The 16,755-nt window shown below is 48.9% G+C and overlaps 1 protein-coding gene and 1 long non-coding RNA gene across 2 annotated transcripts in view; both read right to left on the bottom strand.

Moving 5' to 3' along the window:
• Positions 1-546: 546 nt before the first annotated feature.
• CORO6 (coronin 6) overlaps positions 547-16,755 on the bottom strand; it is a gene marked incomplete at its 3' end in the record, with an annotated part of 49,348 nt that continues 33,139 nt past the window's right edge. Inside the window, exons 4-10 of the mRNA XM_081943952.1 lie at positions 16,105-16,234; positions 13,844-14,025; positions 8,520-8,639; positions 4,111-4,215; positions 2,805-2,950; positions 1,317-1,374; positions 547-789 (exon numbers count right to left, since the gene is read on the bottom strand). Of these exons, the coding sequence (XP_081800078.1) occupies positions 547-789; positions 1,317-1,374; positions 2,805-2,950; positions 4,111-4,215; positions 8,520-8,639; positions 13,844-14,025; positions 16,105-16,234 (984 nt within the window). The remainder of the gene's footprint in view (positions 790-1,316; positions 1,375-2,804; positions 2,951-4,110; positions 4,216-8,519; positions 8,640-13,843; positions 14,026-16,104; positions 16,235-16,755) is intronic.
• LOC309388302 lies at positions 3,390-4,104 on the bottom strand. Its single transcript, XR_014174744.1, has 2 exons — positions 3,522-4,104; positions 3,390-3,441 (listed from the first exon to the last, which is right to left on the bottom strand). It is a non-coding gene; the product is annotated as an uncharacterized lncRNA (long non-coding RNA).

The following is a 16,755-nucleotide window of genomic DNA, read 5'->3' as shown; positions in this document are numbered from 1 at the left end:
GAAGATGGAGGAGAAAGGAAAAAAGGAGGAGGAGGAGGAGAATGAAAAGGATAAGGAGAGGAGCAAGAAAGAAGAAGAAGAAAAAAGAGGAAAAGAAGGACGACGAGGAGAATGAAAAGGAGAAGAAAGAAAGCAGGAGATGGAGAGGAAAAAGGGGGGAAGGAGAAAGAGGAAGGAAATGAAAAGGATAAGGAGAGGAGGAGTAAAGGAGGAGGGGAGAAGAAAGAGGGGGAAAAGGAAGAGGAATAAGGGGAAGAGAGGAGGAGAATGAAGAGAAACAGAAGAAAGAAAAGAGAAGAAAAGAAAGAAAGGAGGAGAGAGAAGGAGATATGTCAGTTAAAGAAGGAAGAAGGGGCTCAGTTGATTTTCAGACAAAATCCACATTCTCTCCCTCTTTCTCTCTCTCCCTCTTTCTCTCTCTTTCTCTCTCCCCGTCCCTCCCTCTTTGTTGCTCTCTTTTTTCTTTCCCCTTTCTCTCTTTTCTTTTTTCTTTTCTCTCTCTCCCTCTCTCTCTCTCTCTCTCTCATACACACACACACACACCGGTCAACAACTCACAGAAAAATTGGAGTCGCAGCTGGAGAGGGTCCTGCGTGTGCCGGCCGGGGGCTTGCTGTCCAGGATGTTCTTCTTACTGACTTTGAGCTCGCGGTTCTTGAGGGGGACGTAGCCGTCCCGCAGGGAGACCAGGAGGGGCTCTGCGTCTTTCCCCGCCAGCCATTCGTCGGCCTCCAGGGCCGGCTCGGGACCCGGGGTGTCGGGGTACAGGTCATCCTGGAAGAGGTCCGACTGCCAAGAATGGAGAGAGGGGTTTTGTTAAGGATTGGGAAGTTGTACCCGCCTTTGCCAACTTCGGTGACTTTCAAACGGGTGGACTTCCACTCCCAGAATTCCCCAGCTAGGAAATCAACCCCCTTATAGCATGTTGGCTGGGGGATTCTGGGAGTTGTAGTCCACCCATCTTAGAATAGAACAGGACAGGAATAGGAATAAGAATAGGGAACAGGAAGAGGAGAGAAGAAAATAAGGAATAGAATAGAATAGGGAATAGAATAGAATAGAATAGAATATGAATAGAATAGCAATAAGAATAGAATAAGGAATAGAATAGGAATAAGAGTAGAGTAGAGTAGAATAGGTAACAGAAATAGGAAGAGAAGAGAAGAGGAATAGAATAGAATAAGGAATAGAATAGAATAGGAATAGAACAGAATAGGAATAGGAGGGAAGAGGGAATAGAAATAGAAATAGAATAGAATAACAAACTGGGAAGAGACCTTCCGGAGAAACGGCTGTCCCACTCATAAAAGACTCACCTTTCGGGGTACAGTCATAACGATGGGCTCACATTTCCGTTCGTGCAGCTTGTAAAACCTGTGCGGTGGGGGAAGAGAAGGAAGTTATGGGCTTGGCATGCCTGGGGTCTTGCATAGGCTCCCCTCCCTCATCCCTTCCCCCCATCCCATAATCCCCTTCCCTCTTCTGAATTAAGTCAATTCGGTTAGTTGTTCCTAGGAGGATTGGAAGGGAAATCCCTTTTTCTCTGAAGGAAGTGTTTTTTTTACCCCCCTCCCTTAAGAAATTTCTTTTAAAGTCATACAAACTCCCACCCACCTGCCCACCCGCCCCATTCAACCCCCCCCCCGTTTGTTTTTGGGATGGTCTTTGCATCAAATGAAGCTCAATGTTTCTCAATTTCCAGCACTTTAAGAAGTGTGGACTTCAACTCCCACAATTCCCCAGCCAGCGGGGAATTATGGGAGCTGAAGTCCACTTGTCTCAAAGTGTTGAAAAGTTGAAAAAAACAGTGCAACTTATAAAAGCCTTGCGCCTTTTCATTGGATTGATTGGCCTGGCAAACAGCACCCTTGTTCCAAAAGGAGGTGAATTAATATAGCATATTTAAATAATGACAGGCCATAATTTAGACCCTATATTTAAATTACAATTTAGATCCTAGCTACTCTGTGCCTGGCCCTGGGATGTAGAGAGCTGCAGTTCTAAAATGCATCAGCCGTTGAATATAGAATATAGTAGCAGCTATGGCTAAACTTTCTGTCTTCATGTGCCAAAATCACGCATGCCCGTAACAGCGCACATGGCCATGGCCACGCCCACAATGCAATGTGACCCGCCCCCCTGTGCATGTGCCCATAACCCCCCACACACACACATTCCCCCGCTGCCCCTGTGCATGGGCGTACGACCCCACCCCACCCATGTGCACGTCTCCCACACACGCCTACACCCATAATGCAATGCCTGTGCGCCCCCCCTCGCACACCCAGCCGACTCCCCTGCACGCATCCTCACGTGCATGCGTGTGCGGCCCCTGCGCATGCACGCGACACCCCCCCATTACCCTGCGTCCTCCTGCGCATGACCGCGCGCCCCTCACCCATTTTTTTAGATTCCAGGTTGGTGCAAGAGGCTTTCCGCCAACTTGCACCAACAGGGAGGGCAAAAATGGGTGAGGGGCGCCGTGCCAGGACCCAAAACGCAATGCGAGTGAGCCCCGCGCATGTGCTCCGCCTCCCTGCGCAAGGGTCCCCCCCGCATCCGCCCCTCCCCCCGCACATGCGCGGCAGAGACCCGAAGACCAGCTGGCCGGCGGGAGGCAGGAGGGCACGTGCGGCGGAGCTGGGCTGGGCCACGGAGCCCGGGAAACTGCGGCCGCCCTAAGTCCACGCCAGTTGCCCCGCCCCTGACTTGGTCACTAAGCGGGACAAGCGGTGGTTCTGAGTGGTGGTAACGTGGAAGGGTCCCTCAAGGCAGGGCTGGGAGCGGAGGAAGGGGCGCCTCACCTGGCGATCTCGCACTTGCTGACGTCCAGCCCCCGTTTGGGCATGAAGCCCATGCCGCGCTGGGGCTCCTTGCTGCTGTAGGTGCTCAGGTAGTGGACGTAGGGCGGCTCCTCCGTGATCTCGAAGTAGCGGATGCTGCTGTCCCCCTGCGCGGGAGGAGGAGGGGGGGGGGTCTCAGGCCGGCTCCCCCTCCCCTCCCGCAAGGCAGCCCAGCCCTCTCGCCAAATGCTGCCAAGCCCCCTCCCCGCTTCTCCCCTACACCAGGCTCTGTGGCTTTCTTTCTTTCTTTCTTTCTTTCTTTCTTTCTTTCTTTCTTCTTTCTTCTTTCTTTCTTTCTTTCTTTCTTTCTTTCTTTCTTTCTTTCTTTCTTTCTTTCCTTCCTTCCTTCCTTCCTTCCTTCCTTTCTTTCTTTCCTTTTCTGTCTTTTTGTTTCTTTCTTTTCTCTCTCCTTTTTCTTTTTCTCTCCTTTCCTCTTATCTTCCCCCTATCCATCTTCCTCCCTCTTTCCTTTCCTTTTCTATTTCCTTCCTTCCTTTATTTTTTCTTTCTCCTTCCTTCAATTTTTCCTCTTACCCACCTTCCTCCCTCTTTTTTCTTTTCTTTCTTTTTCTCATCTTCCTACCTTCCTCCTATCCACCTCCCTCCTTTTTTTCTTTTTCTTTCTTCTTTCTTTTTTCCTTTTCCTTTTTCTCATCTTCCTACCTTCCTCCTATCCACCTTCCTCTTTTTCTTTCTTTTCTCTTGCCTTTTTCTTTCTTTCTCTCCTTCCTTCCTCATATCTTCCCCCTATCCATCTTCCTCCCTCTTTCTTTCCTTTCATTCTTTTTTCTTTTCCCTTCCTTCAATTTTTCCTCTCACCATCCACTTTCCTCCCTCTTCTTTCTTTCTTTCTTTCTTTCTTTCTTTCTTTCTTTCTTTCTTTCTTTCTTTCTCTCTCTCTTTCTCTCTTTCTTTCTTTCTTTTCCTTTCTTTTTTCTTACTTTCTCTCTCTCCCCTTCCTTCCTTCCTTCCCTCCCTCTCTCTCATTTCCCCTATAAGGCCATTCTTCCTTTTTCATTTCTTCCAAGAAAACGGTGACACACCCAATTACACCTTCCCCCCCCCCCCACTCCCTTTTTATTCCCACCAGAAACCCGGGCCGTGGGTCTAAGGTGGGAGGGGGCAATCGGGGCTGCACTGGCTTAGTTAGGACCTCAGATTGATCATGCAGAGCCATTGGAGGGGAGCATGGTGCCCCCCATTTCCCCTCCAGAACGGACTCCCTGCCCCACCCCCTGCCAGGGGGAAATGACCCCCGTTTACCTACCTTTCCACACAGGTAGACTATGCTGGAATCGGGGTCGTAAAAGGGCAGGAGTACCCCGTTGCTGGTGTCCATCTCCTGGAGGGCGATGGGCTCCTCGAAGTTCTTCTGCAAAGACCAGGAAAGGAGTCAGGACCCCCGCCCCCCACGGCCCACTCCGAGGCCCATGCACACAGCTGGGGGGTGGGGAGAACCCAAGGCTGATCCCCCAGCCCCATTTCGCCCCCTAGAATCACCCATGACGTCAGTTGTAACTCAAAACACTCCCGAAGGGTCACATCCTTGGGCTCTATCCTGACTGAAGGTGTCCCCAGAGGACATCTAGTCTGACCCCCTCCCTAATCTCCTGCCTCTCAGCCTTGCGCATCCTAACTGCCCCCCTCTCCCCATTCAACTGGGCCGCAGTGCCCCATGGGTTGCACTCGGGATGCTCAACCCTGGGCCCCTTTTAAGACCTTGTGGACTTCAACTCCCAGAAGGCTGGCTGGGGGGGGGGGGGGGAATTCTGGGAGTTGAAGTCCACAAGTCTTAAAGGGCCCAAAGTTGGAGAGGCCTGGGCTGCACAGACTATATCGTCCATTCCTAGTCCCACTCCCTATTTTTGCACACACACACACCCTCGTCTGGAAGCACAGCACACCCCCATGCACCCTTCCATCCCCCCATCCCCACCCCTGGGCCCCAAATCCACAGCAATCGGACTCTGGGAAGCAGGCATTGTCCGGGGACGGACCGAGCGGTCAGAACGGGAAGTCATGTCTCCTCGGAGCTTCCCAGTGAAGCTTTTTGGCCCTGGGATCACCTGGTGGCCTCCTATCCAAATGTTAACTGCTGTGGAGTCAAGGTGGGCCAAATGCCGCCCTCTGCTGGACACTCAGAATCTCGACCAGATAGGCAATAAATATGATTGACACCTGACCTGCTCCCAGATGTCCTTGGAAAAGCCAAATCCGATGTAAGGATGGTGATTATGGGAAAAGGAGACCGTGCGATTAATTGTCCCATTTTATGACCTTCCTTGCCACAGTTGTTAAGTGAAACATCACAGTTCTAAAATCAGTGATGTGGTCAGTAAGTGAATCTGGCTTCACTTGTTGTCGGGAGGTCGCAAAAGGGGATCCCGTGATCACCCCGGGATGCTCCGACCGTCATAAATGCGAGTCAGTTGCCATGTGTCCAAATTTTCATCATGGGGAGGCTGCAACGGTCGTAAGTGTGAAAGATGGTCCTAAGTCTCTCTTTTCAGTGCTGTGGTAACTTTGAACGGTCACTAAATGAATGAAGTCTTTGGCTTAATTCAGGGGTGTCCAAACTTGGGAACTTTAAGACTTGTGGACTTCAACTCCCAGAATTCCCTAGCCAGCCATGCTGGCTGGGGAATTCTGGGAGTTGAAGTCCACAAGTCTTAAAGTTCCCATCTTTGGACACCCCTGGCTTAATTGCTGAATTCAATTCACTGTTCGGCTTCAACATCTTTACAGGGCTGGCTTCCGTGGGGATGTGGGTGGGTGTGTCTACATTTCTGTATGTGCAAATTTGAGGTTCACTTTCAGCATCTTTACAGTACTGACATGCGTGTGTGTGTGTGTGTGTGTAAATTTCTCCGTGTAAATTTATTTCTGCACATTTCTGTGTAAATGGGGGTGTGTGTAGATTTTTCTGTGTAAATTTCTGTATGTGCAAATTTCTCTGTTTAAATTTCTCTGTAAATTTCTCTTGTGTAAATTTTTGTGTCTCCAAATTTCTCTGTAAATGTCTGTATGTGCAAATAAATTTCTCTATGTGTACATTTCTCTGAAAATTTCTCTGAAAATTTGTGTATAAATTTCTCTGAAAATTTCTCTGAAAATTTGTGTATAAATTTCTCTGTGAAAATTTATCTGTGTGTACATTTATCTGTGTACATTTCTCTGAAAATTTCTCTGAAAATTTGTGTATAAATTTCTCTGAAAATTTCTCTGAAAATTTCTGTATAAATTTCTCTGTGAAAATTTCTCTGAAAATTTGTGTATAAATTTCTCTGTGAAAATTTCTCTGTGTACATTTATCTGTGTACATTTCTCTGAAAATTTCTCTGAAAATTTGTGTATAAATTTCTCTGAAAATTTCTCTGAAAATTTCTGTATAAATTTCTCTGTGAAAATTTCTCTGAAAATTTGTGTATAAATTTCTCTGTGAAAATTTCTGTGAAAATTTCTCTGTGTGTAAATTTCTCTGTGTACATTTCTGTGTGTGCAAATTTGAGGTTCACTTTCAGCACCTTTGCAGTACTGACTTCCATGGGGAAGTGTCTCTGTATGTCTGTACGTGTAAATGCGTGTGTGTAAATTTCTCTGTAAATTTGAGGTTCACTTTCAGCCTCTTTGCAGCACTGACTTTGATGGGGATGTATTTATGTGGGTGTATGTGTAAATTTCTCTGTGTGTAAATTTCTCTGTGTGTAAATTTCTCTGTGTGTAAATTTCTCTGTGTGTAAATTTCTCTGTGTGTAAATTTCTCTGTGTGTAAATTTCTCTGAAAATTTCTGTGTGTGTAAATTTCTCTGAAAATTTCTCTGTGTGTAAATTTCTCTGAAAATTTCTCTTGTGTGTAAATTTCTCTGAAAATTTCTCTTGTGTGTACATTTATCTGTGAAAATTTCTGTGTGTAAATTTCTCTGAAAATTTCTCTGTGTGTAAATTTCTCTGAAAATTTCTCTGTGTGTACATTTATCTGTGAAAATTTCTGTGTGTAAATTTCTCTGTGTGTAAATTTCTCTGAAAATTTCTCTGTGTGTAAATTTCTCTGAAAATTTCTCTGTGTGTAAATTTCTCTGAAAATTTCTCTTGTGTGTACATTTATCTGTGAAAATTTCTGTGTGTAAATTTCTCTGAAAATTTCTCTGTGTAAATTTCTCTGAAAATTTCTCTTGTGTGTACATTTATCTGTGAAAATTTCTGTGTAAATTTCTCTGAAAATTTCTCTGTGTAAATTTCTCTGAAAATTTCTCTGTGTGTACATTTATCTGTGAAAATTTCTGTGTGTAAATTTCTCTGAAAATTTCTCTGTGTGTAAATTTCTCTGAAAATTTCTCTGTGTGTACATTTATCTGTGAAAATTTCTGTGTGTAAATTTCTCTGAAAATTTCTCTGTGTGTAAATTTCTCTGAAAATTTCTCTGTGTGTACATTTATCTGTACATTTCTGTGTGTAAATTTCTCTGAAAATTTCTCTGTGTGTAAATTTCTCTGAAAATTTCTCTGTGTGTACATTTATCTGTACATTTCTGTGTGTAAATTTCTCTGAAAATTTCTCTGTGTGTAAATTTCTCTGAAAATTTCTCTGTGTGTAAATTTCTCTGAAAATTTCTCTGTGTGTAAATTTCTCTGAAAATTTCTCTTGTGTGTACATTTATCTGAAAATTTCTGTGTGTAAATTTCTCTGAAAATTTCTCTGTGTGTAAATTTCTCTGAAAATTTCTCTGTGTGTAAATTTCTCTGAAAATTTCTCTGTGTGTACATTTATCTGTACATTTCTGTGTGTAAATTTCTCTGAAAATTTCTCTGTGTGTAAATTTCTCTGAAAATTTCTCTGTGTGTAAATTTCTCTGAAAATTTCTCTTGTGTGTACATTTATCTGTGAAAATTTCTGTGTGTAAATTTCTCTGAAAATTTCTCTGTGTGTAAATTTCTCTGAAAATTTCTCTGTGTGTAAATTTCTCTGAAAATTTCTCTGTGTGTACATTTATCTGTACATTTCTGTGTGTGCAAATTTGAGGTTCACTTTCAGCACCTTTGCAGTTCTGACTTCCATGGGGATGTATTTATGTGGGTGTATGTGTAAATGCAATGCCCGAGTTCCCAGGGGGGGGGTGTTTGGGGGAGAGTCCACACCATGCAGCCCGACTACCGGGTCCCAGAGTCCCAGCTCCCGCTGGCTCATCCGGGTGAACCCCGTGGTGAAGATTTGTCCTTCGCGGGTAAAGATGGCGCGCATGGGTCTCATTCCTTCGTGGGCCGCCAATCTCTCCTGGCAGACGGGAAAGAAAGCGTTACGGGCCGGCGGGGGCACAGAGTCGGCGGCTGGCCAGAGGGACGAGGACGAGGAACGCCGAGGGGGATATACACACTGCTACTAACCCAACTGTGGGCAACTATAGCTACTTTACAACCTGTGGACTTCAATTCCCAGAATTCCTGAGCCAGCCATGCTGGCTCAGGAATTCTGGGAGTTGAAATCCACCCGTCTTGGTGACTGAGGGATTCTGGGAGTTGAAGTCCACCCATCTTAATGCATTCTGTTCTTCCTCTCCTCCTCCTCCTGTGGAGTCAAAGGTCAAGATATCCACCCGTAGCCCCCATACACCCCTTCCTCTCTCCCCAGAGACACCCCCCCCAGGCGTGAGTTGCCCCTCCGGATGCCAGCCAGTCGTACCAAGTCCCAGAGGGCCAGCTGCCTCTCACTCATCTTGCTGAAGCCAGTGGTGAAGACGCGGCCATCGGCCAGGAAGATGGCGCGGACGGGACGCGCCCCCTCATGGGGCTTGAGGGTCTCCTGGGAGCAAGGGTTAGTGGGTTAGATCACACAGACACGGCACCCCCAAAGCATTAGTGCAATGTTTCTCACCCTTGGGCACTTTAAGATGGGGGAACTTCAACTCCCAGAATTCCCCAGCCACAGTGAGGGATTCTGGGAGTGGAAGCTCCCCCCCCTCTTAAAGATGACTAGTTGGGGGATTCTGGGACCGGAAGTCCTCCACTCTTGAAGTGTCCAAGGTAGAGAAACACTGTAGAGGTAGTCCTGGACTTACAACCACAACTGAACTCAAGATCTCTGTTGCTAGGTGCGACATTTGTTAAGTGAGTTGGCCCCATTTTATGACCTTCCTTGTGGCAGTTCTTAAATGAATTACTGCGGTTCTTACGTTCGTCACCCCGTTGTTAAGCGAATCAGGCTTCCCCCATGGACTTAATTGGTCAGAAGTTCGCAAAAGGGGATCCTGTGATCCCGGGCCGCTTCAACCGTCATAAATGTGAGTCAGTTGCCAAGCATAGGAATGTAAATCACGTGACCCTAGGGATGGTCGTAAGTGTGAAAAACAGTCCCAAGTCACTTTTTCGGTGCCATTGTAACTTCAAACAGTCACTAAATGGACGGTTGTAAGCTGCGGACTGCCTGTATTAGATCAAGCCCATTAGCAGAGGTCAATCAGCCCAAAGCACCCCCCAAAGAAGCAGACCCCCCATTTCAAAGGGCAGACACCCACAACCAGGGGCAGATTTAGCTTATCTGGCTGGGGTGGCTGAAGGCACAGGGGAGGGCAAAAAACTCAATTCCTAAATCATGCTTGCTGGGGGATTCTGGGAGTGGAAGTTCTCCCCTCTTAAAGAACGATGGCTGGGGGATTCTGGGAGTGGAAGTCCTCCCCTCTTAAAGCATGCTGGCTGGGGGATTCTGGGAGTTGAGGTCCAGACCTGGTTGGGCCACGAGGGGGGCTTATCCCTCGTGGAAATGTGCCCACCAGGATACCATGCATTCCATCAGCCTCGGGCCTGGGGTAGGGGTGGTGGGGTAGCGGTAATTTTACGGGAGAGTCTAGAACCGAGAGAGTTCACTGTACCACAGATATCCGGGTGTGAGTCTCTTGGTGTGAGATGGGGCCCAGGGAGTCAGTTGGTCATGCTGATTGTATACTTGGCTCCTCGCTATGCATCAGCGGCCCTGCCAGAGCTCCTCGAGATGATCACAGAGATGGCGGTTGAAACCCCCAAGCTGTTAGTTATGGGGGATTTCAACCTGCCGTCGACGGGCGAGTCATCCGAGGCGGCTCGGGAGTTCATGGCTTCCATGACAGCCATGGACCTGACCCAAATAATTCAGGGCCCCACACACGAGTGAGGACACGCTGGACCTTATTTTTGTCTCTGGCCAGTGGATGAGTGATCTGGGAATAGGGAACTTAGTTATTACACCCCTGTCATGGTCAGAGCACTCGCTTCTCCGGCTCGACTTCCCAGGCGCTACCCCCCATCGCGGGGAGGTGGAACCAGAAGGTCCTAGTTGGTTCCGCCCCAGGCGACTGATGGAACCAGATAGGTTCCAGATGGAGCTTGGGCCATTTCCTGTAGCCCTGACCCGCTCCCGGATGGAGGACCTGGTGGCCGCATGGGATAGTGCGGCGGCCGGGGCCTTGGACCGGGTTGCACCTTTGCGGCCTCTCCGGTGGCAGCGAACCACCCTGGCGCCTTAGTTTACCGAGGAGCTAAGGGTGATGAAGCGCCACAAGAGACGCCTAGAGAGCAGATGGAGATCCTCACGCTCCGAATCTGACCGAACACAGGTAAGAGCCTACTTACGGACTTACCTTGTGGCATTAAGGGTGGCCAAACGTCAATATTGTGCCACTCTTATTGCATCCGCAGAAAACCGCCCTGCCGCCCTGTTTCGGGTGACCCGCTCCCTCCTTTCACAGAGGCCACGGGAAGCCCCTCTACAGGGTAGAGCAGAGGAATTTGGGGAATATCTGCAGGATAAAATCGCTCAGATCCGGAGCGAATGGGTCTCCCTAAGCGATCCAGGGGTGACGTCGGAGGCGAGTCTTGAGGGACCATTCTGGGAGGAGTTTGACTCTGTTGCCGCCGAGGACATGGACAGGTTACGCGGGCGACTGAGGGCCACCACATGTTTACTGGACCCGTGTCCCTCCTGGCTTATACTGGCAGCCTGGGAGGTTACACGAGGCTGGCTCCTGGGACTAGTGAATGCTTCATTGAGTGAGGGGTCCTTGCCAGCTGTCTTGAAAGAGGCGGTGGTGAGGCCCCTACTTAAGAAGCCTTCCCTGGACCCATCAGAGCTTGCCAATTATCGTCCTGTCTCCAACCTTCCCTTCCTAGCGAAGGTTGTAGAGAGTGTGGTGGCGCAACATTCCCTCGTCACCTGGAGGAAATTGACTATCTAGACCCGCGCCAGTCCGGTTTCCGGCCCGGTCACAGCACGGAGACGGCTTTGGTCGCATTGGTGGATGATCTCTGGAGGGCTAAGGATGGGGGTTGTTCCTCCATCCTAGTCCTATTAGATCTCTCAGCGGCCTTTGATACCATCGACCATGGTATCCTGTTGCGCCGCCTGGAGGGACTGGGGGTGAGGGGCACCGTGCTGCGGTGGTTCTCCTCCTACCTCTCCGGACGGACGCAATGTGTGTTGGCAGGGGAGCAGAGGTCGACCCTGAGGCCACTCACTTGTGGGGTGCCACAGGGCTCGGTGCTCTCACCTCTCCTGTTCAACACATATATGAAGCCGCTGGGCGAGATCATTCGAGGTTTCGGGGTTGAGTATCATCTGTATGCCGATGATACTCAGTTATACATCTCCACCCCGAACCACCCCAACGAAGCCGTCGAGGTGATGTCCCGGTGCCTGGAGGCCGTACGGGTCTGGATGGGCGACAACAGACTCAGGCTCAACCCTTCCAAGATGGAGTGGCTGTGGCTACCGGTGCCCCGGTTCAGCCAGTGGGTTCCATCTCTGGCCATTCGGGGTGAGCAACTCCCCCCCGTGGACCGGGCGCGCAATTTGGGCGTCCTCCTAGACGCGCAGCTGTCGCTGGACGACCATGTGACGGCCGTGGCTAGGGGGGCGTTCCACCAGGTTTGCCTGGTGCGCCAATTGCGCCCCCTACTGGACCGGGACGCCCTTCGCACAGTCACTCATGCCCTTGTGACGTCCCGTCTGGATTACTGCAATGCTCTCTACATGGGGCTTCCCTTGAGATGCACCCGAAGGCTGCAGCTGGTCCAGAATGCGGCCGCGCGGGCAATTATGGGGAGTACTAGGTACTCCCATGTAACACCTCTCCTGCGCGAGCTGCACTGGCTGCCTGTAGCTTTTCGGGTGCGTTTCAAGGTGTTGATTCTCACCTTTAAAGCGCTCCATGGCTCAGGAACTAGTTATTTGCGGGATCGCATCCTACCCCATACTTCCCTGCGACCAATTCGCTCTCAGAGAGGGACTCCTCCGGGTGCCGTCCGCCAAACAATGCCAGCGGGCGACGCCCAGGAGTAGGGCCTTCTCTGTGATGGACCCGACCCTCTGGAACGACCTCCCCCCTGACATTAGAACCATTACTGATCTCCGCTCCTTTCGTAAGAAACTCAAGACCCACCTGTTCCAATTAACTGGCCTGGCCCAATCACAATTATGACCTAATCCCTCAACTCTCCTGGCTGGGTATTTTAAATTTTGGGGTATTTTAATTTGGTTTTAATCTGACTAATTTTTGCACTATTGTACAGACTTGTGTTTAATTTGTTTTTATGGGGTTTTGTAATCGTTGTATATAATGTATTTTATTCTGTCTGTACACCGCCCCGAGTCCCCTTGGGGAGAGGGAGCGGTTGACAAATCCAATAAATGAAATAAAATGAAATGAATCCCTCTTAAAGCATGCTGGCTGGGGGATTCTGGGAGTGGAAGTCCTCCCCTCTTAAAGCACGCTGGCTGGGGGATTCTGGGAGTGGAAGTCCTCCCCTCTTAAAGCCTGCTGGCTGGGGGATTCTGGGAGTGGAAGTCCTCCCCTCTTAAAGCATGGCTGGATGGGGGATTCTGGGAGTGGAAGTCCTTCCCTCTTAAAGCATGATGGCTGGGGGATTCTGGGAGTGGAAGACCTCCCCTCTTAAAGCAGGCTGGCTGGGGGATTCTGGGAGTTGAGGTCCATCCCTCTTCAAGCATGATGGCTGGGGAATTCTGGGAGTGGAAGTCCACCCCTCTTAAAGCATGATGGCTGGGGAATTCTGGGAGTGGAAGTCCACCCCTCTTAAAGCATGATGGCTGGGGAATTCTGGGAGTGGAAGCCCACCCCTCTTAAAGCATGCTGGCTGGGGGATTCTGGGAGTGGATGACCTCCCCTCTTAAAGCATGCTGGCTGGGGAATTCTGGGAGTGGAAGTCCTCTCCTCTTAAAGCATGATGGCTGGGGGATTCTGGGAGTGGAAGTCCTTCCCTCTTAAAGCATGGTGGCTGGGGGATTCTGGGAGTGGAAGCCCACCCCTCTTAAAGCATGCTGGCTGGGGGATTCTGGGAGTGGAAGTCCTTCCCTCTTAAAGCATGATGGCTGGGGAATTCTGGGAGTGGAAGTCCTCTCCTCTTAAAGCATGATGGCTGGGGAATTCTGGGAGTGGAAGTCCACCCCTCTTAAAGCATGCTAGCTGGGGAATTCTGGGAGTGGAAGTCCTCTCCTCTTAAAGCATGATGGCTGGGGGATTCTGGGAGTGGAAGTCCTTCCCTCTTAAAGCATGCTAGCTGGGGAATTCTGGGAGTGGAAGTCCTCTCCTCTTAAAGCATGATGGCTGGGGGATTCTGGGAGTGGAAGTCCTTCCCTCTTAAAGCATGGCTGGATGGGGGATTCTGGGAGTGGAAGTCCTCTCCTCTTAAAGCATGATGGCTGGGGAATTCTGGGAGTGGAAGTCCTCTCCTCTTAAAGCATGATGGCTGGGGGATTCTGGGAGTGGAAGTCCTTCCCTCTTAAAGCATGGCTGGATGGGGGATTCTGGGAGTGGAAGTCCTCCCCTCTTAAAGCATGGCTGGATGGGGGATTCTGGGAGTGGAAGTCCACTCATTTTATAGTTGCCAGGGTTGAAAACGCTGATCTGAGCCACCCAGAAGATGCCAAACTAAGGAAGAGAAACTCACCTCTACCCCACATGCTGGGGGCAGTTGAGGCAGTCCCACCCTCCCACCCTCCCCTCGGCCCGTCTTACTCACAGCCACAACCAGGTGCTGCCGTGGGTCGATGATTCGCAGGTGTTTGTCCTTGCAGGTGGTGACAATCTGGCTGCCATTGCGATTCCAGCAGACGTTGTATATGACGTCGGTGTGCAGGTCGTCCAGCGTGATGAGGGCCTCCCCAGTTCCCACGTTCCAGAGGATGATGGCATTGTCACCCCCTGACCCAGAAGAAGGCGTCAGGACACAATGGAAGGAGCCAGGACCCCTCCCCTGCCCCCCTCCCCATTACAGGTTGTCCTCCTCGCGATCACAATCGAGTCCAAAATTTATGTCGCTAACTCAGACATTTCTTGTTTTGACTCATTTTATGACCTTTCTTGCCACGGTCGTTAAGTGAATCGGCTCACTGGTTAAGTCAGTCACACGGCCGTGAAGCGAATCTGACTTCCTCATGGACTTTGCTCATCAGGAGGTTGCAAAAGGGGATCACGTGACCCCGGGACATGGCGACCGTCATAAATGTGAGTCAATGGAATTAGGTTAGATTTTTACCTCCAGGGACAGGTTTACAGTAGTCCTCAACTTATGGCCATAGTTGAGCCCAAAATATGTAGCTAAACAAGATGGTTGTTAAATAAGTTTTGCCCTGTTTTACGACCTTTGTTGCCATAGTTGTTAAGTGAATCACTGCAGCTGTTAAGTCAGTCTCATGGTTGTTAAATGAATCTGGCTTCCCCATGCCCTCCGCTTGTCCAAAGGTCGCAAAAGGCGATAACATCATCCCGGGACGCTGTGACCATCATAAGTGCGAGTCAGTTTCCAGGCACCTGAATTTGGATTGCGTGACCACCGGGATGCTGCAACCGTCGTAGGTGTGAAACCTGGTCCCAAGTCACTTTTTTCAGCGCCGTAGTAACTCTGAACGGTCATTGAATGTTGTGAGTCTAGGACTAGCTGTATGTCAGGTTTCCGAAAGATGCCCTAATTGATTCATGAGCCTCAAGCCACGTTTCAAAAGAAAACCAGTCATATATTAGGAGCATCATTTCTGCAAAACTATCTTGCAGTCTGATCTAAACCTCATTTGAATCATGGCTGAACTTAAATTGTATATTAGATGTTTATAATGTTTTTATGTTTAAGATGCATTCACTGCAATGAAATTTCATAATGAAACAGGCTGGCATATACAGATTGACAGAGTTGGAAGGGACCTTGTAGGTCATCTAGTCCAACCCCTTGCTCAGCCACGATACCCTACTACACCATTTCTGACCAATGGCAGTCTCTTCTTGGAAGTTTCTAGGGATGGAGCTCCAGCAACTTCTGGTGGCAAGCCATTCCACTGGTTAGTAGTTCCCACAGTCATAAAATTCCTCCTTATTTCCAGATTGAATCTCTCCTTGTTCAGTTCCTTCTCTGGCCTTCAGGGGCCTTGGAGAATAGCTTGTGTGTGTGTGTGTGTGTGTGTGTGTTTTGCTGTGTATTGAGTGTTTGTGTTGACCTGAGTCCAGAATCACTTTGTCTGAATCACACAGCCTTATAAATCTCAAATCCATCCATCCACTCAATAAAAAATAAAAACAGATCAGCAGATAAGTCACTGCAATTTTTTAAAGTCAAGGAAGAAAGAAGCGAGATCTGCCAAATAATTAACCTGGGAAGAACTGAGACTGTTTTTTATTTTCCTTTAAAAGAAGGAGTTAAGATGCTAGTCCCTAGGGCAGCGATGGTGCACCTTTTTGGCACTGAGTGCCCAAACCTGGAATATGCATTCGTGCGCATGCACTGGAGCGCCAGAAACCTGAAAACCAGCTGGCCGGTGTGCACATGCCTGTTTCGTGGCTGTTTTTAGGGCCATTTTCAGGCTGTTTTTTGGGAGGTTTTGGGCTATTTTCCATACGATTTTTGGGCCAAAAACGGCCTAACACCCCCCAAAATGGCCTCTTTTTTTGGCGGTTTTGGGAGCCATTTTCAGGCTGTTTTCAGCCTGTTTTCAGGCCATTTTTGGACCCCAAAAATGGTCGAAAAATTGCAGGAAAATGGCCCGAAAAATGGCCTGAAAATAGCCTTAAAAAGTTCTGTAAAAACATCTGGCTTCTATGTAGATCCGTGTTTCTCAACAAAAGAACTCTTAAGGTGGGCGGACTTCAACTCCCAGAATTCCCCAGCCAGCAAAGCTTTCTGGGACTTGAAGTCCACCCACCTTAAGAGTTTCCTGAAGTTGAGAAACACTGCCTTAACCTGAGGACCTCCATCCCACTGGAAGCGGCCAAGGTGGGTGGAGAGTCTCTTACCTGCGCTGAGTAGGACGTTGCGGGCCGTGGGGTGCCAAGTCAAGATGCCAACCCGCTTGGAATGCCCTTCCAGGGTCACCACCGGCTCTGTCAGGTTACGCAGCGGCAGGAAATCTGGAATTTGCCACACCTGGAGGGAGAGAAAACGGCCGCTGTACGAGTCAAGTGAAAACTTCTTGCATTTCTTGGCTAAAAGTTGCCGGTAGTAGTGAGATGAGCAGTACACACGTAGTCCTCGACTTACGACCATAATCGAGCCCAAAATTTATGTTGCTAAGTGGGACATTTGTTAAGTGAGTTTTGCCGTGCTTGACAACCTTTCTTACCACCGTTGTTAAGTGAATCACTGCAGTTGTTAAGTTAGTAACACAGATGTTAAGTGATTCTGGTTTCCTTGTTGACTTTGCTTGTCAGAAGGTCGCCAAAGGGGATCATGTGATCTCTGGATCCATGACCGTCATAGCTATGAATCAGTTGCCAAGAGACCAAGTTTTGATCACCTGATGGTGGGGAGGCCGCAACGGTTGTAAGTGTGAAAAACGATCATATAACTCACTTTTTCCAGTGCTGTTGTACCTTGGAATGGTAATCATATGAAAGATTGTAAATTGAGGACTTAGAATACAATAGCAGAGTTGGAAGGGACTTTGG

Source organism: Natrix helvetica (assembly GCF_964273705.1).
Source record: "Natrix helvetica genome assembly, chromosome: 2".
NCBI classification, from domain to species: Eukaryota; Metazoa; Chordata; class Lepidosauria; order Squamata; family Natricidae; genus Natrix; species Natrix helvetica.
The sequence above is the reverse complement of the archived record's forward strand: the minus strand, read 5'-3'. Positions and strand labels throughout refer to the sequence as shown.